At 54.6% G+C, this 24,312-nt stretch overlaps 2 protein-coding genes across 2 annotated transcripts in view; both read left to right on the forward strand.

Annotated features, from left to right (window-relative positions):
• The first annotated feature begins 115 nt into the window (after positions 1 to 115).
• ZC3HC1 (zinc finger C3HC-type containing 1) lies at positions 116 to 9,228 on the forward strand. The gene is made up of 10 exons (XM_088531823.1): positions 116 to 269; positions 1,911 to 2,021; positions 2,199 to 2,350; positions 3,557 to 3,640; positions 4,179 to 4,306; positions 5,512 to 5,669; positions 6,358 to 6,583; positions 7,183 to 7,392; positions 7,578 to 7,778; positions 8,741 to 9,228. The coding sequence occupies exons 1-10, from the start codon at positions 163 to 165 to the stop codon at positions 8,807 to 8,809; spliced, it is 1,446 nt and encodes a 481-aa protein (XP_088387949.1). The 5' UTR covers positions 116 to 162; the 3' UTR covers positions 8,810 to 9,228.
• Positions 9,229 to 12,520: 3,292 nt separating this feature from the next.
• Positions 12,521 to 24,312, forward strand: part of UBE2H (ubiquitin conjugating enzyme E2 H) — a 38,132-nt gene continuing 26,340 nt past the window's right edge. Inside the window, exon 1 of the mRNA XM_088531819.1 lies at positions 12,521 to 12,680. Coding sequence (XP_088387945.1) covers positions 12,628 to 12,680 — 53 coding nt within the window. The 5' untranslated portion in view covers positions 12,521 to 12,627. The remainder of the gene's footprint in view (positions 12,681 to 24,312) is intronic.

Consider the following 24,312-nt stretch of genomic DNA (forward strand, 5'->3'; position numbering starts at 1 on the left):
GCCGGCCGCGGGCGCGCCCCGCGGGCGGGGTGCAGCGCCGAGCGCCCCGCTAGGGCCTGGTGGGGGGGGGGGGGGGGGGACCCCGCGGGGCCCGGAACGTCCCTGCGCGGGGGCCGTTTCCCTCCGCCGGGGCCGTTTCCGCGCGGCGCGGCCGGGAGCAAGATGGCGGCGCCCGGAGCGGGCCGGGCCCGGCCGCCCGCCGTCACCCCGCAGCAGATCCGCGAGCTCATCGACGGCGGCATCGCCCCCGAGCGCGCCGGGCCCGCCGGGTGAGCGCCGCGGCGGCGGCCGCGGAGGGGGGCGCTGGGAGCCGCTGGGGGGAGGTCGGAGCCGCTGGAGGGGGGATTCAGAGCCCCTGGGGGGCGTCGGAGTAGCTGGGAGGTTATTGGGGGGGATTGGGAGGTACTGGGATGTTCTAGGGGGTGCTGGGAGGTTATTGGAGGGACCTCGGGAGTATTGGGAGTTGCTTTGGGCGATTGGGAGGTACTGGGATTTTCTGGGGGGTACTAGGAGGTATTGGAGGGGCCTAGGGAGTATTGGGAGTTGTTTTGGGCGATTGGGAGGTACTGGGATGTTCTGGGGGGTACTGGGAGGTTATTGGAGGGGCCTGGGGAGTTTTGGGAGGCATTGGGGGGGATTGGGAGACACTGGGAGGTACTGGGATGTTCTGGGAGGTGCTGGGGTGTTATTGAAGGGGCCTGGGTGGGTAGTGGGAGCCACTGGGGGATACTGGCAGGTTATTAGAGGGACTTGGGGGGGACCTTGGGAGTCACTGGGAGTCATATTGGGGTACTGGGGATCAGGAGGTACTGGGGTGTTTTGGAAGCTGCTAGGAGGTTATTGGAGGGGCCTGAGGGGTATTGGGAGTCATTTATGGGAATCAGGAGGCACTGGGAGGTACTGAGGAGTTCTGGAAGGTGCTGGGAGGTTATTGAAGGGTTCTGGGGGTCACTGGGAGTGATTGGGAGGTTGTTGGAAGGGCCCAGGGACGTGTTGGGAATCATTGGCAGGGGGATTGGGAGCCACTGGGGGTACTGGGAGGTTATTGAAGGGTTCTGAGAGGTACTGGGAGGTTATTGGAGAGTCTGGCAGGGCACTGGGAGTCACCTGGGGGGTACTGGGAGGTTATGGGAGGGCCAGGGGGTGGGACTGGGAGTCACTGCGGGGCTCGGGAGCCACGGAGGGTTACTGGGGATACCGGGAGTTGCTGAAGGGTGTTGAAAGGCCTTGGGGGGTCCTGGGAATCACTGGGGGGGTCCTGGGGTTTGTTGGGAGTTATTGAAGGGCCCTGGGGGTGGGTACGGGGAGTTTTGGGAGGTTATTGTGCGTGTGGTGGATGTCACTGGAGCAATCTGGGTGTCGCCGAGGGCTCTTGGAGGGTACTGGAAGACACTGGGAGGTTGTTGCAGGGTGCTGGGAGTCTCTGGAGGGTGCTAGGGAGCCACTAGGATGTACTGGAAGTCACTGAGTGTTATTGGAGAGGGCATGTGCTGGGAGGCCACTGGAAATCATTGGAGGTCACTGGGATTTATTGGAGGGTGCAGGAGGGAACGCTGGGGAGCACTGGAAATCACTGCGGGGCACTGGGATGTACTGGGAAAAAACAGTCTGTGTGAGCTGGGGGAACTGGGTTAAGCTGGGGACGCTGGAGGAGAATGGGAGGCGCTGGGAGGTCGCACTGGGCAGCAGTGGGCACTGGGGGGCAGCACTCGGAAGTACTGGGAAGAACTGGGAACACCGGGAGGCAGGAGGCATCGAGGTCACTGGGAGGCACTGGGTTGTTGAGGCAATGGGGAACGTTGGGGACTTTGGAGGACTTTTGTTTCTTTATTTTTCCCCCAACGCGTTAATGAAAAGCCTTTCTGGAGCAGCATAAACGTCCTGCTGGCTGACTTGCTGTTTCCTTTCAGGAAGGACACGTCCATCTCATCAGAATCCACTAATGGGTCTTCGCCCGTTGACACTCCCGCTTTGGAGTCCACGAGCAAAGAAGCCTATTTCAGCAGGGTGGAAACCTTCACCATATCCTTTAATGCTGAGTTCCCAACCAGCTCCTGCCATGTGGTTTCCTCTCAAGCTCCATCTTCCTGGGGACTTTTTGTCGTCTTTGGACGAGTCCCCTTGGGAGAAATGTCCCATCCTAGATGCTGAACCCGCTCATCCCACGCCACGATGGAGTTTTCGCCTTAACGTGAGCACCCGCTCAAGTGGGCAGGCAAACCCCACGAGCTGTCTCCCCTCGTGTGTGCCAAGTACGGCTGGACCAACGTGGAGTGCGACATGCTGAAGTGCTCCAGCTGCCAGGCCTTCCTCTGTGTGAGCGTGCAGCTGGCCTTCGACTTCAGCAAGTGTACGTACGCCCTCTCCTCTGCTCTGCTTGGACTTCCTTATGGTTGGACTCGATCATCTCAACTGGGGCCAAACTCTTGTGGGTGGTGGCCAGGGACAGGACAAGGGCTCATGGGTGCAAGTTGAAGCCCAGGCAGCTCCATGTCCATGTGAGGAAGAACTTCCTTGGTGTGAGGGTGCCAGAGCCCTGGCACAAGCTGCCCAGAGAGGCTGTGGAGGCTCCTTCTCTGGAGATGTCCAACCCGCCTGGATGCCACCCTGTGCCCCGTGCTCTGGGTGTCCCTGCTGGAGCAGGGCTTGGACTAGGTGATCCCTAGAGGTCCTTTGCACCCTCAGCCCTCCTGTGTGTGATTCCGTGATCTTGAAGGTCTTTTCCACCCATCATGATTCCGTGACTCCCAAACGCGACGCTCGGCCGCGTTCTCCTTGCTGCAGGCCAAAACCCTTAGTCTGGGGTGACCCTGCGTATTTGGCATCTCTGAAAATAAACTGCACATCTGCTAACTCTTTAATCTCCAAAATTTCCAAATCTCCAAAATCTACCCAAGTTCCCGCTGCCCTTTGCCTGGGCCTGGCCTCTGCGGGGTATTAGCACAACACACACATGTGTCATTGCCCCGCTCTAGTTTCCCTGGCTCGGTTCAAGTCCCTGCTCCCGTTATCTGCGAGATAACGGAGGGCAAAGCACAGCGCGTGGCCCGGGTGATAGGGAGCTGCATAAGCCTTTCCTCTAGGGTGGCTCTGAATATCGACGGCTGCCGTTTGTTTAGACGGTCTGTGTTAAATAAACCGTGACCTAATTATTCTGCTAGTAATTGCACTGGTTTAGGAAGACCTAAAGTAGTTGGAGGTAGGAAAGAAGGGCAAATGTAACTTGAAAAAAAAAAAAAGAATTATTCCATTCTGGATGGTTTGAATGAGTTAAATTAAGCTCTCAACAAAAGTTTTGGTACTTAATTTCCAGACCTGGCTGTGATTTGGTCCCTACAGCCGGGGAAGAGCAGTTTAGTTAGTTGGTTAGGAACCAGCAGCCGTCCAGGCTGGTAAAATTAGTAGCCAGTCCCTGTGCTGGTGGTTGGATGGAACCAAGCTGCTCCCTGGGAGCAGGAAAATCCCTGTGTAGGGTCTCTTCTCCTTCCGTTCCTTCCCTCAGCACTTCCCAAAGGAGGTGTCTCCACAGGGAAGTAAAGGGGGTCCTGTCTTGCAGATAAGGAGCGCTGCGTGGAGCTGAAGAAGGCCTTGTGCACTGCTCACGAGAAGTTCTGCTTCTGGCCTGACAGCCCCTGCCCAGGTTGGTCCTGCAAATTATTCCCTTGCTTTCTGCCTTTCCGCTGGAGCTCTCGTCTGCAGGTTGTCCACAAGCTTCCAAAGCAGACAGTCTTAGTCTCTTTTTTCCATTTGGGAAGGTTGAAGGTGGGGGTGTCAGAGATGCCTCTGAGTATCCTCAGCAAACGCACAAGTGAGCCACAGCTGGAACTCCACATCTGGAGCCCTGGACTGACGTTCTGCACAGCAGGGCACTCCTGGCTCTGTTCACTTCATGCAACGTTGCCTCCAGGGCAGTCAAAATGTGGTTTGGGCCATAACTGGGAAAACACAGGGGAGGATCATTGGGACACCCTGGAAGGGTGACAGACCTGCACAGTCTTCTGAGTCCTTGCTGCAGTAGGAAGGGTGATTGCAAAGGAAGAGATTCCTTAATTCTGAAGGACAGAAGAGCCCTAACAGAAGATTTTTTCCAGCCCCGTTTCCTCCCTTGCCCTGTAGGATAACAAAGGGATGAGAAGGCTGGTGTTCTAACTAAAGCCTCCTGCTTTTTCTTGTGCCAGATCGCTTCGCTGTCTTGCTGGTGGACGAGCCCAGAGCCCTTCTCCAGGACTTCCTGGAGCGCTTTCAGAGCCTGTGTCAGCTGGAGCTGCAGCTGCCCTCCCTTAGACCCGAAGACATGAAGAACATGGTGAGTTTGAGGGCACCTGCGTGATCGGGGAGCTGATGGCCCCAGTGGCAACACAAGAGCTGTCTGTGCTGGGCAAATCCCCCCTGAGACAGCTGTGAAGCCGAGGATTCCAGTTGGGAAGGGCACGCCGGCAGCAGGGAGGCAGGAACTGAGGCTGGAGAGGAGGCACGGGCAGGAGCGCGTGGAGATGGTCTCCTCACGGGCCCCTGGCCGGGCCGTGCTCTGCATCAGCCAAGTCTGCCCTGTCGGGCACTCGGTCGCCAGGAAACAGATGGCCCTCGGCAGGGCAGAACTGCATGGGGAGCAGGGAATACTTCGGTCGGGATAGCAGAGGCATTTTGTGGTCACCAGGCTGAGCTGGCTGAGCTGGGAAAACCAGCAGAGCCCCCGGAGAAAAGACGGCTTCAAACAACACACAGAGCACGTGTAGGGATTGCTCTGCTGTAACGCTCCAGCTGTCACCAGCAGCCAGGTCTGGAGCCAGCGATGGCCTTTGGGGACTCTCTTCTCGCTGCATCTCAGCGATGGCCCCTGAGGCCACCCCAGTTTGCCCAAGCGCAGGCAGCCGCACGGCCCCTGTGCTGCCCTGGGATCAGAGCACTGAGCAGGGGCTGCTTGGAGTCGTGTTTTGCCATGAGCAGCAGAGCTGAGAGTGGCTCCGCTGTGCCCAGGTACCTGTAAGGAGATAAAAGGTGCATGAATGTGCTCAGGTGACCGGGACAGTCGAGCAGGCAGCCTCCCCAGGCAGCTTTTGTAACCAAAACAGAAGTGTTAAAAGTTCCAGATTGGGTGTCCAGCCCTTTGGGGGAAAAAAAAAAAGGGACTTGTTCCAGGTATTACATGATTTGTGAGTAGAGGCGGTGTCTCTTTATCAGATTAACCTGCCTGGTTTGGGGAAGAGGATTAAAGACAAGCAAGGAAGACTTCTGGGTGCAAGAAATGTGCCTGCTTCTCCGCCTGTTGTAATTACTCTAACCAGAGATTCTCTCTTTTCTTGTGCCATGGGTTTTCCAGGGCTTGTTCTCCTATTGCAGTGTTACTGCAGCCCCAGGAGCCCTGAGAGCAGCACTTGAATGCATGAAGGGCAGCTCAGCCTCAGGCAGGAGGCAGAATTCAGACCCCAAACTCATGGGGCCGGGGGCTCTGTCTGGAGCACAGCGAGTGCTGCCCCTGACTGCAGCCCTGATGGCTTTTCTGTCCCCCAGGCCCTGACGGAGGAGAAGATCAGGCAGCTCCTGCAGCTGATCGGAGAGGAGCCCGAGCACAAAACGGAGGGAGAGAAGGCTCCGGTGAAGTTTTCTTCGGAAATGCTGCACGTGCACGTTCCTGCCTGCGTCCTGGCTCTGTGCGGCTGGACTTGCAGGTCAGTGCGTGGCTCATGCCTATGAGAAAGGCAGCAAATAAATACCCTGGCGTGGGCAGCAAATACCCTGGCGTGGGAAGCAAATCCCCCCCGGGCATCGCGCGGCGCCTGTTGCGCTTGGCTGCGATTGCCAGTGAAACCTGCCCAAGGCTGGAGAAATGTGAATGTCCTTCCCAGGAAAAGCTCGCTCGCTCCCCCCTATTTCACTATTTTTAATAAAAGCTGATCTCTGGCTGCCGAAATTGTGAACGGGCCTTCAGAAACCCTGTTGCAAAGCTCCCCTAAAACAGGCACCTCCCAGAGTTTACGAAGTCTGAAGCAGAGCCTCCGAGCTGCTTGTTGCTCCAGTCTTTGCTGATTTAGATGCTAAGGTCAAAGCTGGGCGGTTGCCCTCAGGACTGGATTCGTTGCTCGTCAGCCCTGCAGGAAGGTGTGTTCACACTTCCAAAGCACCTGCTGCGGGTGAAACAGCCGCGCTGTTGTCACCCGAGGCATCTTGCTGCGGGTGATTCCCTGCGGCGCAGGCTGGGGACAGGTTTTTTGGGCTTGGAAAGTGCCGGTTTGGGCACCCGTGACTGTGACCTTCCCTATGATCCGAGCAACTGCATCTGTTCGGAAAGCTGGGATACCAGGGCAGGGTCCAGCCTCGTCCCTGACCTTCTCCTGTCACTTTGTGTCCCCCCTGCAGCGCTGCATCCGGCTCCATGCACCTCCCGGTGATCACCTGCTCCCGCTGCATGAGGAAGGTGGGACTGTGGGGCTTCCACCAGCTGGAATGTGCGGGGCCGGAGCTGGACTCCGGCGGCCTGAGCGGTGCCCCGCAGTCTCCCGCCGAGCGCGTCCCGGCTGTGCCCACGTCCCCACGCAGGATGCTCACGCGGAGCCAGGACTCGCTGCCTCCGGGCTCTGAGCAGGTAGGGCCCAGCACTCGGGACCGGCGGGTGGTTTGGGCCACGCAGAAGTAGGAGCTGATGTGGTTTGGGTGTCTGCTGCTGTTGACGAGCCGGTGTGTGAGGGGCTTAGCTGTCTCCCAGAGGGATGGGACCAGCTGGTTTTGGTCCAGGGGCAAGTCTCCAGCTGGACTGAGCAAGGTTCCGTTCCCTACAGTCATGTCCATGGAGAGGTAGCTACCTCTTGGCCTGAAAAAGAGGCTCCTGTGGGCAGGGGTGCTACATCCCAGCCACTGACAATGTCCAAAGGAAGAGGGTTGTCACTGTCCTTCACACTGCCCATTGCTCTCTGCCTTCCCAGTCCCCTAGAAAGCGCTGATTGGGCCAGGATCTTGGTGAATGTCCAACTTGGGATGCTCTGAGTCAGGAATTGCCTTCACCCCTGTGCAATGAGATGTGTCCAAGGTGCTCCTGGCTTGAAGGGAGAATGACACGGGTCTCACCAGGCCAGCTGTGAGGCCAATCTTCTATTTGAGTGGAGCAGGGCCCCGCTGTCGCTGTCCCCCTGGGGTGAGGATATGCTGGTGATTATCAGCTCTGCTAATTCTTTGCTCTTGCTCCAGCAGCCTGAGAAGAGCCCGTCGCCAGCGATGTCCCGCCTGCGGGGCTGGGACTGTCCCAGCCCCGTGGAGCGGGGCGAGGCGGAGGCCGCCAGCCCCGTGCTCAGGAGCCGCCCCGTCACCCGCAGCATGGGGCAGGAGGACAACGTGGAGGTGCCGTCCAGCCCGCACCGCAGGACCAAGCGGGGCCGGTTCTGCTCTTCCAGCAGCTTGGTGAGAGCCCGTGTGGGATGAAGGGCACTTCAGGCAGGGTGTTGCTGATCCAGGTGTCACTTGGGCAGGACTGGGCCAGCTCAGGGCTAGTGTTTGGGCACAGAGAAGGTTTTACCTTGTCACTAGGCTCTGTTTAAAACCGTGCTGTCACTGTCCTCTTTCACCATCATCTTCCCTCCCATCAGGACACTTCCACGAGGAGCTTCTTTGATCCCAGCACGCAGCATCGCGACTGGTGTCCCTGGGTCAACGTGGTGGAAGGAGGGGAAGCCCAGGAGAACCCCATGGAGAAGGAACCTGTGAAGGCAGAGCCGGGCTGGCGGGTGGTGCTGAACACGCTCTTGGCCACCAGGAAGTGTGACAGACTGCCCGAGACGGAGCCTGTGGTGAGCCCGCAGCGCGGCCAGCCCTGAGCCAAGCCCTGAACCCTCCCTGAGCTCTCAGACCCTGCTTGCTGTATAGCCTTTCCATGGCTGAAAGCCTTCAGGCGGAGTTTGGGGCAGATTGGCTTCATTTGAGCCAGAACAGAAGTCACAAACCAGGCTGGGTGGCTGGGACCAAGCCTGTGTCTGCAGAGTCTCCCTGTCCCTGTGCCTCGCAGCCGGGTCTCATCCGTTCATGCCGTGTTGCACACTGATCTGTTTGAGGGCTGCTATAAATAGCAGCCTCTCCAGAGTGGCTCTGGGCTGCCCAAGATCCAATTTCATTTCGTGTCCTGACAGAGAGCCCCACTCTGCAGATGTCCCACCAGCTGGGGCCCGTGGTGGCCAGGCCCTTGCACTGGTGAGTGTGCCAAGCTGAGCGCAGGGCAGTGAGAGGGAGCAGAGGGCACCTCTCTGTGCCTCCCTGGATCCCCCCAGCTCCATTTGCCACCTCCTTTAGGCTTTCCCCAGCCACATGCAGGGTTTTGAGCTGCAGAGACGGGTGCTTGAGTGGTCTCAAGCCCTGCTTCATCACTCGTCTTTCCTCGCTTGTCTCAAGCACTTCACATAACTTTTGTCCCCAGCAGGGCTGTCCCTTCCAGCTGTGCTCTGCACAGCTCTTAGCCAGGTAAGTGCCAGCCGGTCCTGGGGGGTAAAAGCCCCAGCTGGGAGTAGGAAGATTTGAAGCCCATTCCAGCTTCTCGCTTGACATCATCCTGCTGTTCTCCTCCCATCTTTCCTGCTGGTAAATAGAGCTAATGAAGAAAAGGAGCTCAGTGATGTCCTGGTAGCCCATTAGGAAATTTCAGTGTTTCTTTGCTGGAGCTTCTCACATGTGTTAGACGGGGGGTACCTGGGGCTGGTGGCCGCGTGTCGTGACGTGGTGCCCTGATCTCAGACCGTCACTTTGCTCCTGTCTCTTGCAGAGCCTCTCGGTGAAGTCCTGCAAGGTGTTCCGCATTTTCCGCCAGTGGGAGAGCATGAATTCCTCCTGAGCGCTCTGGAGCCGCAGCCTCGCCATCGGGACAGGGCACCGCGTTGGTCCGGTGCAGAGCTGCTTTCCAGTCACTCCTGAGGCCTCTCCGCACCCTGGGGAGCGGGTACAGAGGAGCCCCACGCTCAGCACAAAGGCCATGGGCAGCCCCTGTGCCAGACGGACCCTGGTGGCAACTGGGACCCCCTTTTCTCCCCACTGCCTTCCTTGGAGTTCCCTTCCCCTCACAAGCTGCTGCTGTGGCCCTTGGCCCCAGGGCTCGTCCGTCGCGAGCTGGGAAGCGCTGCGGGCCCATGGGGCGAGCAAGGAGACACGGTCCCGTGTGAGGGCAACTCTTGTATCCTGCAAGGCTCAGGAGCTGCCACCAGCAGCGCAGGGAGGTGATGTCAGGTGGGAATAAAACATTTCAGTTTTTTCTTACTGGTGGTGTCGTGCGTTTTCTGTTCTGCTGGGGTCTTGGCATCAATTCTGTGTCCATACGGAGCCGTCCACAGCCTCGTGCCTGCTGGGATCCACCTTGGTCAGGGGCTGTGCCATAGGTGTAGCCTGATCCGTTGGCTCCATCCTTGAGGATATTGGGGAAGGGAGCTCCAAGGAGGGTTGAGACCCTGCAGCCACCCTTGGACTGCCCGACCCTGCTCTGCTGTGGTCACACTTGTGTGGGTGAAGGCAGGGGGACTGTCATTGCCTTTTTCAGTGACCAGGTCCCTGATCCAGCTCTCAGGCCTTGGGGACTCTGATCGCAAATGGAGGCCCTGCCTCAGTTTCCCCAACTGCATTGAGCAGAAGTTAAGGACAGCAGGATCTGTGCGCCTGGAAACCACCACCCAGCCCTGGCGGCTCCTATCTATATCTCTCCTTGTTCCATGCACCTTTAAGGTACTTGTTGGGTGCCCCATATCCACCCAGGAGGTGACCACGTTGGTTAGGGCTGATCCCTGCCCTACAAAGCAGATGGTGCCGGCGTGACGAGCCCTGAATCCTCTTTTCAGGTGCGCCCACCGCAGTGGATGGAGACAGCACATCCCGCTCTGCCCTCATGTGCCCCACCAGCCCTTCGTTAAGGAAGGCTGTCAGCTTGGCTAGGCACGATTTCCCCTGGGTGAATCCATGCTGACTGCTCCTGATCACCTCCTTGTCCTTCATGCACCTGGAAATGGTGCCAGGATGAGCTGCTCCATTGCTTTTCCAGGGTTGGAGGTGAGGCTGCCTGGTGTGTCGTTCCCTGCTCTTTGCCCTTTTTGAAGACTGGAATGAAGTGTTTTCTTCCAGTCATCAGGATCTCTCCTGATCACCGTGGCCTTCCAAAGAGGATGGAGAGGGGCCTTGCAACATTGGCCAGCTCCCTGGATGCAACCCGTGAGGAGCCCTGGACTGTGTCCAGTCTGCTTAAGTGACACCTAACCTGATCTGCTTCCACCAAGGGAAGATTTTCCTTTCTCCAAAATTTCTCCCTGGTTTTCAGGGCCTGGGCTTTGCCAAGACCAGTCTTACCCGTAAAGCCGAGGGTGAGGAAGGCATCCAGCACCTCAGCCTTTTCCGAGTCCTCTGTCACCAGGGCCCTTGCCCCAATCAGCAGCAGCCCCACACACATTTCCCCTGCTCTTCTTTTGCTACTGCCATATTTACAGAATCCCTTCTTGCTGTCCTTGACATCCCTCACTAGATCAACATCCAGATGGACTTTAGCCTTCCTAGCCCCATCGCTGCATGCTCAGGTGTGCTCATCCCCTACGAGGACCAGGGCCGCACGTGAGGCTGCTTCTAGCTGCTTGTAGAAGGACTCATCTCCTGCACCTTCCTGCTCAGGTGGCCTCCAGCAAACGCCCACAGCACCGTCACCCGGGTCATTCTGCCCATTAAGCCTTACTCGTAAGCTCTTAGTCAGCCCCATCGCGCGCCCCTAGGCAGAGCTCTGTGCATTCCTGCTGCTCCGTCGCGTGAGGGATGACTCCCTTTCCTCCTATCCATCCGTTGCGGCAGTGCCGCCTCCCCTGCGTGATCCCGATGAGGTCACTGCCCCGCAGCCGCACGCAGAGCTCCGGTTCCTCCTGTTTATTCCCCGTGCGTTAGCACCGGCGCTTCAGAGACGCCCGAGCGTGCCGGTTTCCCCGGCAGGATGTGAGAGGTTTCCCCATAGCATCATCCTGCAGCCACTTCCTTGCCTACATGCAAATATTTGTTGTGTCCCCACTAAAGCTCTGCTTTACCGGCTGTTTGTTCCCCTTGTCAACCTGCCTGTTGCCAAAGATGCTTTTGCCCTGCTGAGTTGGATCCCATCTCTCTCCAGCAGACACTGATCTTCAAGCAGACCTTGATCCTCAAGCAGGGTCCTGTGGTGGTGGAGAACCACAGGGAGATATGGGGATTGGGAGAACCATGGGGAGTCATCGGGAACCATGGGGAGATGTGGGGAGCGGGTCATGGGGAATCTGGGGAGATCTGAGAATTAGAGAAACCATGGAGAGTCATGGAAACCATTGGGAACCATGGGGAGATGGAGAGATTGGGAGAATCATGGGGAGCCATAGAAAGTCACAGGGAGATGTAGGGAGTCATGGGGAACCTAGGGGGAGATGTGGGGACTGGGAGAACCATGGGGAGCCATACGGAGTCACAGGGAGCCATAGGGACACACGGGGAGCCATAAGAAGTGCTGGGGAAGATACACGGGGAAGTATCTGGGGAGTGGGAGGGAATCCATTAGGGGAGCTGGGCCAGATAAGTGGGGTAGGGGCTCTTCCATGTCCTGCCTTCTGCGGCAAGGTGGGACGCCCAGAGCCAGGGTGAGGGCACCTAGGGCAGGAAGGACACCCAAATCTGGCTTAGGGGCACCCAACACAGGTGGGACGCTCAAAGCCAGGAGGGGACACCCAGCGTATAATATATAGGGATATATATAGTATAGGGATATGTGCATGAGAGGAGGAAACCGGGAGCACTGGTGTGTGTGTGTTTTTATGATACACCCTCATGTTGGGCACCTCACAGCAGGGTGCTCTGGGGCCCGGGGGGTCATGGCTGTGTCCTGCCCCATGGCCCCGCGCGATCCCCCAGGGATCCCCGCGACGCCAACAATTCCCGAGCTGGGGCCACCACGGGGCGAGGACCTCCCAATCCCATGCCAGCCATTTTTCCCACTGATCCTGGCTGGAGGATGGGGACCATCCTGAGCCCCTCGCACACCAGGCAACGAGACCGGAATTGGGTGGGATGGGGCAGTTGCCCCACTGGCACCCGCTGCCCACCAGTGCCTCTCTGGCCTCAAAATGGCTCCTGGGGACCCCTGCACACTCCCACGCGCAGCTTGTGGCGTGGGACCAGCACACAGTGTGACAACTTCGCCTCTCGGTGGCCTCGTCCGCCCTCATAAGCGGGACAGCCCCGGGTAACCCGCGGCGGCCCCCGCTGCGGCAGCCCGAGGTCTCGAACCCGCGCCCCGCCGCTCCCCTTCCGCCTCCCCGCCGCCACCAACTACCGCACTACAACTCCCGGCAGCCCGCGGGGCGGGGCCACGGCGCGGTGTCGTCACGGCGGCGCGGCCAATGGCGGCGCGGCGGGGCGGTGAGGTCACTGTGGGTGACGTCAGGGCTCCAGAGAGAGGCTCCGGCAGAGGCGAGCGGCGGCGGCGGCGGCGGCGGCGGCGGCGGCGGGAGTGTGAGGGGCCCCGGCCGGCAGCGGCTCCGCCTCAGCAGGACAGCGGCGGAGGAGGGGACAGGGGGGTCGTCGCAGCGGCTCGGAGCCCGGCGCCCCCCTCCGCGCCGGGCGGCGCTGCTGCTGACAGCCCGCCCGGAGCCCCCGGGGGCGGCCGCGGCCACCATGTCGTCCCCCAGCCCGGGCAAGCGGCGGATGGACACCGACGTGGTCAAGCTGTATCCTTCCCGCACCCCCCCCTTCCCGGGGGGGGGGCAGCTCCGCCCGCGGGGGGGCGGATTCCACCCCCCCCCCCCGTCCTCCCGTAGGGCCCCCCCCCCCAGCTCAGGCCCCAGCCCTGGGTCTCCCCTTCCCGCCCCCCGCCCGGTGGTCGAGGTCCCCCCCCGGGGTTTTAAGTGCCCCCCCGCCCCGGGCCTTGTTTTGGGGCCTGCCCCGTTTACCCCCCCCTCCCCCCCCTTTTCTGCCCCTGTCTGTGGTGGCGGCGGGGGGAGCTGCTGCCACAGCCCAAAGAAAGGGCTTTTGTGGCCTTTATTATTATTATTTACTGCCCCGTTTTGGCCTGCCGTTCACGAAGCTTCTGGTGAGGCCTTTAGGGATTTAAATATATATATATTTTTAAGGGAGGGGGGCCTGTGGGGCCTGGCCAGCTGTGAAGCCGGGTGGGAGAGTGTGAGCTGGACCCCTGGCCAGTCCGGCCCCGTTTATGTAACGCCCGGGTTAGGCCGGGCCTTCCCCCCTCCTCCTTTCCTTAGAAGGGCTGTTTATATGTATATATTTATATATATATTTATTTATTTTCCTCCTCACTCTTCTTCTCAGCCCTTTGCAGGGTGGCAGAGCCTTTTCCTCTCTGTCTGGAGCGTGGGTGGTATCGAAAATATCCTTGGGAGGGGGGGGTTGGCTAGAGAGTTATTTTATTAATATATCAATATAGATAGATATAAATATATATATCCATATTTTTGGGGAGGGACAGGGGATGTTTACACGGTGTTGAGGGTGCCAATGGAGCCGGGGGTGGTTGGAAAGGCCGGCAGCCCCCGGAAGGTTTCGGGCTCTGTTTGCTCAAGGCGTTTGAGCCTCCCCCGGCGCCTCCAACTTTGTGTGCGGCGCTGAGGGGGTCGTAAACGGATCCGATTGAGTCCCCGGGGCCAGAAACAAACTTGGATTTTGCGGTTTTATTTTTTCTCTAAAGCCGGCGGGGGGAGGAAGAAGGAGGGAGGGGAGAGCCAGAGCGGCCGGGCCGTGCGGGTGCGTTATCAAAGGAAACTTCTGTTGATGTTTTTGTGCGGGTGCGCGGCTCCGCACAAAGCTGCTCTTCACGTATTTTTTCTTCTTCTCTCTTTTTTTTTTTTTTTTTCTCCCTCCTCCACGGTGTTTTTTAAGCAAATAGGAAATGACTGCCGATCACGCTCGAATCCGAGCTATTTTTATCCGGGGTTTAAAGTTACGCGCATGTCGGCGGCCTCGGCCGAGTGTCCAGCGATGGTTGATTGAGCCGGGAGGAGGGTTGGAATTCCAGCTGTTTAGAGGGGGAAAAATCCCCTTCCTTCCCCATAGGCTCAAAAGAGGCCTGGGCCGGAGAGGGGCTGAGGCCCAACCTGATCCCTGGTTCCCTGTTCTGCTTTCCCCTCCCCCTGCTCCTTTATTTTTTGTGCCTTTGGTAGCTGCCATCTCCCTTGAATGCAGTGTTTTTAGGAGACAAAGAGCAGGTTTTTCCCCTCTTTTCTCTTACTGGCTTTGCTTGTTCTGCGTTTCGGTGGTGTGAGCTAGGAAGCCCCCAGGTACCTGGCGTTGCTCACAGCGCCGGGAACGTTTCTGCTCTTTTTTTTTATCCCCCTGCCCTGACAAAAGAAACGGGAGGCTTTTCCACAAGCGGAGCCGCTCGGATGGGCAGCGCCAGTGTCCGGGAGCGGTCGGTGTCCTGCGGACGACAAACTTGGGAAGTTGGATGGTGTCGGATGACTCTTCCCTCCGCTCCTCCCTCCTCTGCCTGTTTTTTTTTTCCCTGTCCGTCTGTCCGACTTGTCCGGCCGGGCCCGGGTCGAGCCAGGCTCCGTAGGCCCGGTCTCCCCGGGGACCCTGGCGCCGTTTCCCTTGGGAATCTCCCTCTGGCAAAGCTGCTGTGCAGCCCGCTCTGAAGGAATGTGCTTGACGGCTGCCCCTCCGCGGGGCCGGGGTTTTGTTGTTGTGCAGGGTGGCTTCTCCCGTCCTCCTTTTGCTGCCATTTTCACTGCCGATTCCCTCTCGGCCTCTTTCCCCAATCCCGACAGCAAATCCTGGCGTGGATTCGCAGCCTGCCCAGGGGCTCCCTTTTCCCCCAGGGATAGGGTAGCATCGTGGGCAAATAATGTTCCTGCTCCGGCAGGTTGGGGAGGGCTTTGGATTCTCCCTCTTTGCAGCCCTGCCGTGTCCGTGGCCTTTTGTGGCTGCCCCTTTGTGAGCGGGACGAGGTTGCAGGGGGCTCCTTGGGGGTCCGTCCGCGCGCGGGGCCGCGCCGGGTGCCGCCGTGCTCCGACTCGGAGCCGCTCATTGTTCCCTGCGGTCGCGCGGAGGGGCCCGCGGCGGCATCGCCCCCAGCCACGCCGTGGGCACCCGCTGCGCGCGCTCGGGTGCGTTGCCTGATGTCCCCCCCTTATTGCAGCCAAGCGGCTCTTTGCAGGGCGCTGGGGATCGGGGACGTGGCGGGGATCCGGGGGGTGACGCCGCGGCTCGGAGCCCCGCGGCGACCGGCACCTCCGCCGCCGCGGGGCCGATCCGGAGCCGTGTTTGCAGCCAGAGGCCTTCGGGGCCGAGCTCGCAACTCCGCGGATTGGCTGCTCTGTTACTACCCGGAAACCCGGGCCGGGGCGGAGCGAGGAGGCAGCTGATGGGGAGCCCGACCCGGCGCGTTCCCGGCGGCGCCCCGGGGTGCCCCCCGTGGCCCCCTTTATTGATCCTCGCAGGGGCTCGAGTCGCTCGCGGCCTCCCCTCGGAGCGGAGTTTATTCCCCTTGGATTTGTTTTCCTCCTCCTGCGGCTCCCGCCTCGCTTGGAGGCTCCCAGCTCTATTTTTAAGCAGCGGGGCTCGTGTTAGAAAAGGGAAGTGTCACCCTGCCCAGTGCCTGGAAGGAATTATAAATAGAGCTCAACTTCACTCAAATCCTCCCTGTTGGGACCGGGTGACAAAGCTGCGACGCTCATAACACGCATTGGAGCTACCAGGCAGGAAGACACCAAACGAGCAGCCTCTTTCTGTTTAATTGGAGTCCCCTCGTGCACGCGGGGTAACAGATACAAAGCTCATTCGTTTACCCGCTGCAGCATTTGGCAATCGCAAAACGTGCCGAGGTTTTTGCTCCACCGAGATGGGTTGAGGCCAAGGGGAGGACGTGGGTTGCGTTTGGGGTAAATTCCCTTTGTTTTTTCCATTTTTTTTCTCGGCTTGCCCCTCACTTATCATCCTTCTTGAACACCTTCCAAGAGCGTGTTGAGCAAGAGGCTGCTCACGTGTCCCTGTTCTCGCTGGCCTGTCACCAGGGGGAGAGCATGTGCACTGGAATGTCTTGTTTTGGTAGGGTTTGCTGGTGTGTGTGTTTTGTTGTGTGGGGGGTTCTTTTGTTTGTTTTTCTTTTGTTTTTGAAGGATGGGGACCATTCTGGAAACTTTTCCAAGTCAGAATGTGAAAATGCCACGCTCCCCGTCCTTGTTTTTGCTCTACTTCAGGGGCTTCGTTTTAATGAGGCCTCCAGGGATGAGGGCGAGTCGTGCGGTGGCACTTCAGAACGCGCAGACACTCGGTGATGCTTCAGGTTTGGATGTGGGAACTGTCCCCCCTTCCTCCCAAAGCACTCAGAAATGCTGGCACAGGTTGAATTTTTATATATGAATATGTTTTTATATATATTTATATATACACACTCCCCTCAGAACGTGCAGCGCTACCTGCCATGAGGAGAACTTTAAATCCCTGTCTTGCTCTGCTAAAACTAACCCAGCTTCAGGAGGAGGAAATAAAATCTTTGTTGCCTAAATGACAACCTTTCTGGCTATCATCTTGCTTTTATATATATGTGTGTGTGTATATATATATATATAAAGAAAGAAAGAAAAAAAAAAACTTCATATCTGTCTATATTTGGTCAATTTTTACTATTCGTGTGTCTTAGAGTAATGATTTTGGTGTAGTATTATAGCAATCTTTTTTGGTATTATGCTTGTGGTACCCGGAAGCAGTTCTTAAGACTAAACAGGTATTAGATTATGAAATGCTGAGAAACAAATTTTGGTGGCTCTTCCTTTGTGCTAACCGTGTGTATATGTCTGTGTGTGTGTGTGTATATATATATATATATATATGTAAAAGATATATACATATATAAAAGAAGGTTTACAGTAAAAGCCAGTAAGGTGTTGTGAAATGGTGTCCCTGGTGTAGAGAGGCCTGTGAGACTTCTCTTTTGCTGACTTGGGTTTGTGGTAGGTGAGTGTTTTCCAAGTGTCATCACGACTATGAAATCCCGACAAGCTTTTGGGAGGCGTCTTCCCGAGCGCGCTCCCACATGTGCCGTGCTCCTCAGCGTCATCTTCCCTATAACATTAGTTTCTCGCAGCTGCAAACCCTGTTAGAGCCTTAATGGGCAGGATTAAGGCGAGGGGGCCCCCCGAGGAGACCCGGCGCTGTTTCCTTGCAAATATTGCTCCTAATCTTCCTGTAAGCAGAGCCTGCCCCTTGCCCTGGTTGTGGGGATGCTTGAGCTGTAGGAGAAGGGAGCAAATCCTGGGAGGCAGCTTTGGAGGCTCCGCGTTGGCCGTGTCAAGGTGAAGGCACCGTGGTCCCTATGTCCCTGTATCCTTTCAGAATCAAAAACCAAGCGGGGCTAAAAATGAGAGTTCTAATAGATTTTTCTCCTTGGATTTTTTCTTTTTTCCTCCTTTAAAGTCAGCGAAAGCAGCAGGAATTGTTGCTGTTGAGAAGGGAACAGTACATCCGAAACCAGCGCAGGGTAGGGTGGTTGCTGCTTGCAGTGTAACTTAATGTTCTCAGCACCTGTTGGCGCCGGGTGCGCTTAAACCACGATATAATCCCGCTCACAACCATGAGAAGCACCAAACAGGTTGGTGAAGGTAGGAAAGTGCCCGCAGTTAACGGGACAGTCTCCCATGTGGGATGCGTTAGCAGCCAAATAACTCTGTGTTTTACTGTCTGCTTAAATTAGAGGTGACGTGGAGCTGAGGGAGAGATACCTGAATTTTCTGGTTTATTCTCTTGGAGTTTTGGACACTATTCTGGCAACAAAGATGAGATTGCTGAATAACTTTTTTTAATATTGAATGTGAATTGCATGCGTGGGTGTGCGTATAGGAGCCGAGCATCTCATTGCGTGTCTTATTGTGTGCATTCAGCTTCCCTCCTTCCACACCCCACCGTTTCCCCATGGATTTTGTCCATCTATTTCTGGAATGACGAACATAGAGTCTGTCTCTCTGCTTTTTCCTCACCAAAATAGAGCTCACATGACTAAAGAACCCTTTGCCATCTCCAGTTTTTGTTAGGGCATCCTGCCCATACGCCGGTGTCGGGGCTTGGAAACCAGCTCCCTAAATGCTGCAACGTGCCCTGAGTGAAGGATCTTCGACCACATCCTGTGGAAACTGCCCGAGTTGGTTTTAGGGGTGGCAGAGCTATGAGTTTCTTGCTTTTTTCCTCCTCGTTTCTCTTGTCCACCTTCTCGGGATGCTCCAGGCTGTTTGTTCATGGATGCTGCTGTGGTTTGAATACCCGGAGGTTGTTCCAAGGAAATACACTCACGTGCTCATCAGGGAGGAGGTCTACGTAGCCTTCACAAGACTCTTCCCTTGCCATCCCCAGTCACTCCCTTCAGCTTTATAACCTCTTATCTCTAAACATTTCGTCCTCATCTTCCATCTCTTTCTTCCACTTCCTCAACATTTCTGGTCATGACCCATCCGGGGCCAAGGGTGAATTTAATATCTTGGAAAGAGGCGATTTTGCTGCCTCTTGGGCTCATGCAGCCTTTAATGACCTGGGCCTGATACTAAATTCAGGACTAAAGTTTTTTTTTTGCTGCTGTTGCAGCTTTCGAAGAGCCGTATGGCACTGTCCTCTGGTCTTAAATCACTTGGCTTATTCCCTCCAGCAGCAAATTGATTTGGCCTTCGAAGAGGAGCCAGCTCGCTCAGAATCCATTTTCTTGGCATCAGGTAGGGGGGCACATTCTCATGTGTCGCTTGTGACCCGAAGCATCATCATTGTCCCATGCACTGAACCCTTTTTAAATTCCAAATTGCAGAATTTGCTTTTGTTCCCCACAAGCGGAAGGTAGTAGAGAATTCCAGATATTAGTGGTTTAGTGTGGGGAGGGTTTTTTAGTGTAGCTGCTTAAAATGGTTCTCAGAGTCCAATGTTGCTTTGCAGAAATGATTGCCTTGCGCTGGGGCGGCTTTCCTTGGACCACGCGTAGAGCGAAGAAGGGTAAAATATTTTCTTTGAGATTATACAATAGCTCAAGTGTCTGTGTGGATTATTCTGAAACATTTTGTACTATCTGGCTGCTGCCAGCTTTTTTTTTTTTTTGTGATAGTCTCTTAAAAAAAAGAATGTTTTAAATCTAGGTTAGTGTTTTTCGTTAGGAAGAGTCAGCATTAATGACAGTTGCTGTTCTTTTAAGGGGGCTGAGCCCTCGAGGCATTTCCCATCCCCTCGGAAAGGCCGAGGTTAAAAGCTGACAGTTGACTCTTGGAGAAAATCTGCATTATTTCCCCATTCCCGGGGGCTTTTCACCTGGCCTTAAGCACTCCTCCCATGGGAGCCGCGCCGGGGGATGCAGGGGGGGACCTGGCACGTGAATTATAGATGAATTATAGATGTGCAAATCACTGCTGGCTGCCAGGATCCTCTCCGGGAGCAGCTGATTGTTTCTACTCACTGGGCTGTGGATCCCTGGAAGGGACCGGGACAGGCTGGGATGGCCGGAGGTGACGGAGAGGGATGGGGCTTTGAGCGAGGATGAGCAGCGCCCGGTCTGCCTCCTTCCTCACCCCAGGTACAGCCCTGAAAGGTAAATTTAAGAGTGTTTGCACTGAAGCTACATTATTATTTTGTAAGCCTGTAATGTTTTCTGGGATTTTTGACTCCAACCTAGCAAGGTTTAGAATAAGCTTAGGGACTTAGACAGCTTTTAAGAATACCCCAAATCCTTGGAGGAAGGGTGAGAGGGAGAGGCTGGTGCAAGTGCTCTGCTGTGGGGCGTTTGCCTTGGAGAGCAGGGAAGAAACTGCTTTGGAGTCGTGGTTTTTCTCAGCTACCTGCTGTAATTCTCCTTGCTGCTTCACATGAAACGGCTGGTGCCGGGCACGGGTCGGGAATGGAATAAAACCCACAGCAGATCATGGGTCTGGCCCAGGACTTTCACTCTTGGCCATCGCAGTCTTGAGCGCGATGCTAGAACAATGTCTAGTGTTTAAAAGGGAGAAGCGGGGAGGGGAAAAGCTTTTTTAAAAAAAAAAAAAAAAAAAAAATCTGGTCCTGAAGCGGTTTGGTGTCCTTGATTAACCTCCTGCATGGTAGATTAATAGATGCAAAATTGAAATGTTTGATAAATTATTAACATAAGCACTTTGGCATCTCCTGGCGCGCTGCGGCGCTTTGTTTCGTCTCGGGGGCTGCGGGGTGAAGCAGCTGGGGCGGGCGAGAGCGTCCAGCGGGAAATCCGCCCTTTTGCACCGAGAAAACTCGGATCGGAGCCGAAATCCAGGTTGTCTGCCAGGGTTTGAGGGCAGCTCTACAGTAACTTAGTGCTTAAAGCGTCGCTAGATCTGAATGTTATCCTAAAACTGCGCCGAAGCTACGGTTTAGTTTTAGTCCCTGCTATGGAGGGAGTCTGGGAGTTTAGACTAATCTCTTAGCTTGCTGTGAGGAACAGGCAAAGGAGACTTGCTGGGTCCATGTTGAATGGTCTAAACCCAGGCCATGTTTATTAAAATATATATAGATATGTATATATAATCAGGTTTGCTATTAAAATGCATTGGGGATGTTTTCTCCCTGCTAATCAGCCCTCGGGGGGCTGCACTGAGAGGAACCAGTTGCTTCTGGAACCAGGAAATGACATTGGAGTGAATGGTAAACACTGTAGATCCTCTCAGCTGGAAAACCTGACATTCCTGCTCTCAGAGAGGAATAAATGGGATTGAAAATGAGTGAGAATGACTTTGAGAGGTTGGGGAAGGGCTTTTCACTTGAGAAGTGGAGATAGCAGAAAGTGGAGCCTTGTAACATCGTGGAAGTGCCTGTGCTTTGTGTCCCGTTGAAACGGGATGGATGTGAGAAGGTGTTAACTCGCTCTCCGTGTATCCAATGGGAATAACTGCTGCTTAGAGACTGCTCTGCCTTTAACTGTGGACATAACTGATGTGTTTTGTGTAAAGCTCCAAGATCTTGCATTTAAACAGATGCTATTTCCAAAAGCATAAAACATAATTAAAAAAAAATAATAATTACTTACAGGAAAGTTTGGACCAAGCGTGAGATTGCATTAGTTACTAACCAACCTTGGCTGATGCAGGCAAACGCAGTGTGTTTTATATGTAGAGAACTAATGGCAGGCGTGGGGCAAGGGACTCAAAACGCTGTTTGTGATGAAATAAAGACTGAAGAAATGTCCCCCTGCAGTGTCAACAGGTCGTTCAAGCCCCTCTTTAATTACTGATCTCGGCTTGAGTTCCCCCTACATGTTATTGAGGCTTGCGTCCTGCCAACAAAAAAAATTGTAAAATTGGAATTATTAACAGTAATAGAACAGTAAATCCTAGTATCCATGAAAAAGCACTGTTTTGCTGATAAAAGCATGCTGCAAAAATACCCGTGCTCTCCAATAATAAGAACATTTAGTGACCCGTTGCAGTGAACTTGATGTTCAGTCTTGCAAGGTGTATTGATCACCAGACAAATAGTCCATTTGACCGTCCTCTACTTAATTTTACAGGTTTCAAATATAGATTGCTTAGGAGACAAATGTTGGATTTCTGGCGTATATCAAAACCTGATGATTAGGTTTGTGAATTAGGATTTAAAATGTGCAAATTTTGTGGGTGCACGTCGGTTCTTGCAGGCAGCAGTGGATCCCAGGTGTGCTCCCTTAAGCAACCTCTGCAGTGATTTCTATTCAAAATTTGGCCCTTCAGCCTGACTTGCATTAAATCTTCAAATGTCAGCTCCTTGTAAGAGGAGAAAATGTTTTATTACTTCAGCATGATGTGTTGGATTAAGGCTCGGGGTTAAGCAAGGACAATTTGTGTGTTATGACTATCCAGTCGCAGCAAGAGCTGTGCTGTGGGTTGCTCTCCGTGTGGGTGTCGCAGGGAACATCAGACCAGGCTCTTTTGAAATATTCTTTGTAAAAGTTATTGGTGCTTCTATAATTTATATACTGTACACGGCTTCAGGCTCCTTCAAACCTTTTCCTTCATTAACTTTTGTCTGGAGGTGCTTGGGAAAGGGAGGATCAGGTATGAGACCAGCTTGGGTTGTCTTGAGTCTGTGTGTCTGTCCTGTTCAAGCCAAAAGTCATGGCCCTCTATTTAAAGGCATTATGAATATTGCATTTCATATGGTTTCCTTTTTTGGCCTTGTGCTTGCAAGGACTTCCTGCTCGTATGGCTGGGGTGCAACTGGATTCTGCAGAGCTGGGAGTTGCTTTAAGGTCTTTTTTTAAACATCTTGGGGTACATACAGTGTAATAGCGAGTGAGTCCTTATATTGTCATCTGTGCCTCTTAATGATGTCCAAAGACACAGATTTCTTTGCTTCCTGAAGCTCGGCATAATTAGGACGCTTCAGAACAGGTTATTCTGTGTGAAACTCTCTTGTCACCTTTCTGCAGTCCTGGAGGGCACAAGAAGCAAGTCTGAGGCTACGTGAAGCTTATAGTCATCCGTGGGTCCTCTTTTTATTTCAAATAACGGCTGGACATTTGTTACGAGTGACCACAAAGGGCAGGGCGGGTATGAAGCTGAGAACTTGCTCCCTTTTACAAGGGATTTTGAGCAGCCAGAGAGCCCCTTCGAGGAAAGAAAGTCCCGAGCTGGCAGGTTGGTTGATTTGTCACATTTCTGGTGTCAGTTTTTTCTTGCTTGTTTTCCTTGCTACACAATAATTGAGGTTAAAAGCGTGTAAAACACCCTGGGGAAACACGTCCTGCTCCTCCTTAGGGGTGATAGAGGATGGATCACAAGCTGAAGCTGCTTGGCTCGCTCAGAGCCACCGTCAGCAGCCCATAGGCTTGAGCTGATGTCGAGCTTCTACCAACCAGGGCTTCCCCTGTGAAGCAGTGTTGACTCTGCAGCATGATGATACCCTCCCGACAGCCACATGATTCCCAGGACTCGTATCAACCGTTTTTAGGTCATTACCAGACGGGGCTAAACTTAGCAGATGAGCCAGAAGTGCGAGGCATCGGATCCAGCCTCCCGCCTGGTCCCTATTTCTGGGCCACCCTCTTGGACCATGCGACCCTGCTGAATACCTGGGCAGAAGGCAAGGTAGGAGATCCCCAGTTGCTTCTCGTTGTTGTTTTTCCTCTTGTTTTCCATCCCTCGCCCATTTTGGATGGCTCTTGGCTCTCTCTGTGCTTGGGTCTTGAACCCAGGTGCTGTTGGAGGCCTTTGTCCCTTTAGGGACAGGGACAATTCATGCTTGGAGCAAAGAGGGAGACGTTTTCCTCATTAACGTTAAGCTACATCGCAAACAGAGAGCACTCCCACCTATGCCTTTTTAGCCTATGTCTCTGCTCAAACCATCAGGAAGGATGGCAGAGGTGAGTAAAACCTGAAAAAAAATCAGATATTCTGACAGTGCAGTGAAAAATTTCCAGTCTGACAAGAATTTTTGCAGTTCCAGGCTATTCTTCCTTGCAACTTCCTTGATTGCTTCAGGAGGCAGTTTATTTGCAGCAGCCCACTGGTTAACCAGGGATTTTCCTTAGTCTAGTGATATTGCGTCAAAACGGACTTAAAATGCATCAGGCCTTGCTTAATTCTCATTTATTAAAGGCGCCTGTGATAAATGTGTGTCTTTGAAACCGTTTTTGGATCTGCTGGAGGTCACCTGTAATTCAGAGCATCTGGTGTCGGTCACTGCTGGGCTTTTTGTTCTGCAACGTTCAAGCTTTGGTCTTTTGCAGCTCCTCTCTGAAGGAGGGGAAGCTTCAAACTCAGTGACAAAAAAACAAAATCCCACTTTCCAAGCAGCTGCACAGCTAATGACTAAACTGTGTTAATTAGTTTTCTGTGCGGTCGCAGTAGCGTTTCTTTGTCCCTCCTACAATGGTGACCCGAACGGAAGATGTCAAGGAATCTTCTGTTTCAGCTGGATTTTACTAACTGTAAGAAAGCACTTGTCTTTTCCCCCACACTGGGTAGTGCAGTCTAAAAGCTTGGGGCAGCACTGGTTGAATCCGTGGCATTTATATTGCAAATGTGGCTTGTGTTAGTGAGCAGATGCCAAAGAGCCTGGGAAAGGCGAGTAACTTTTTTTGATACGAAACCTGAGGATATGGATCACACCCATGAGAGCTGCTAAACTAACTGAATTCTTGCATTTCTGGGGAGCTTAAACAGGGCTGTTTTTCTGCAGGTGTTTTGGGCATTTACCCCATGCATGACAACGCATTTTTGGTTGGTTAGTGGCTCGATGGGCAGGAAATGACGTGTCCTGACCCTGTTCCTAGTCTTGAAAATGTGGCTTTTGGTATCTTTTTGAGGCAAATTCGTACAGCAGAGGCCGACCTGACTTAGCCTTAGCTTCCAGGCCAGATGTTGGAATAACTAAGTCAAAAAGGGAGCCATAGAT

Source organism: Tinamus guttatus, unplaced genomic scaffold (assembly GCF_059628265.1).
Source record: "Tinamus guttatus ecotype Peru unplaced genomic scaffold, ASM5962826v1 Tinamus_guttatus_pri_ptg000434l, whole genome shotgun sequence".
Lineage (NCBI taxonomy): Eukaryota > Metazoa > Chordata > Aves > Tinamiformes > Tinamidae > Tinamus > Tinamus guttatus.

What these genes read in the sequence shown, in the direction of transcription:
- ZC3HC1 (XM_088531823.1), top strand. Translation starts at nt 163, where the DNA reads ATGGCGGCGCCCGGAGCGGGCCGGGCCCGGCCGCCCGCCGTCACCCCG. An exon ending in GAGCGCGCCGGGCCCGCCGG is followed by an intron (nt 270 to 1,910) that starts GTGAGCGCCGCG and finishes GTTTCCTTTCAG; the next exon opens with GAAGGACACGTCCATCTCAT. An exon ending in TGCCCGAGACGGAGCCTGTG is followed by an intron (nt 7,779 to 8,740) that starts GTGAGCCCGCAG and finishes TGTCTCTTGCAG; the next exon opens with AGCCTCTCGGTGAAGTCCTG.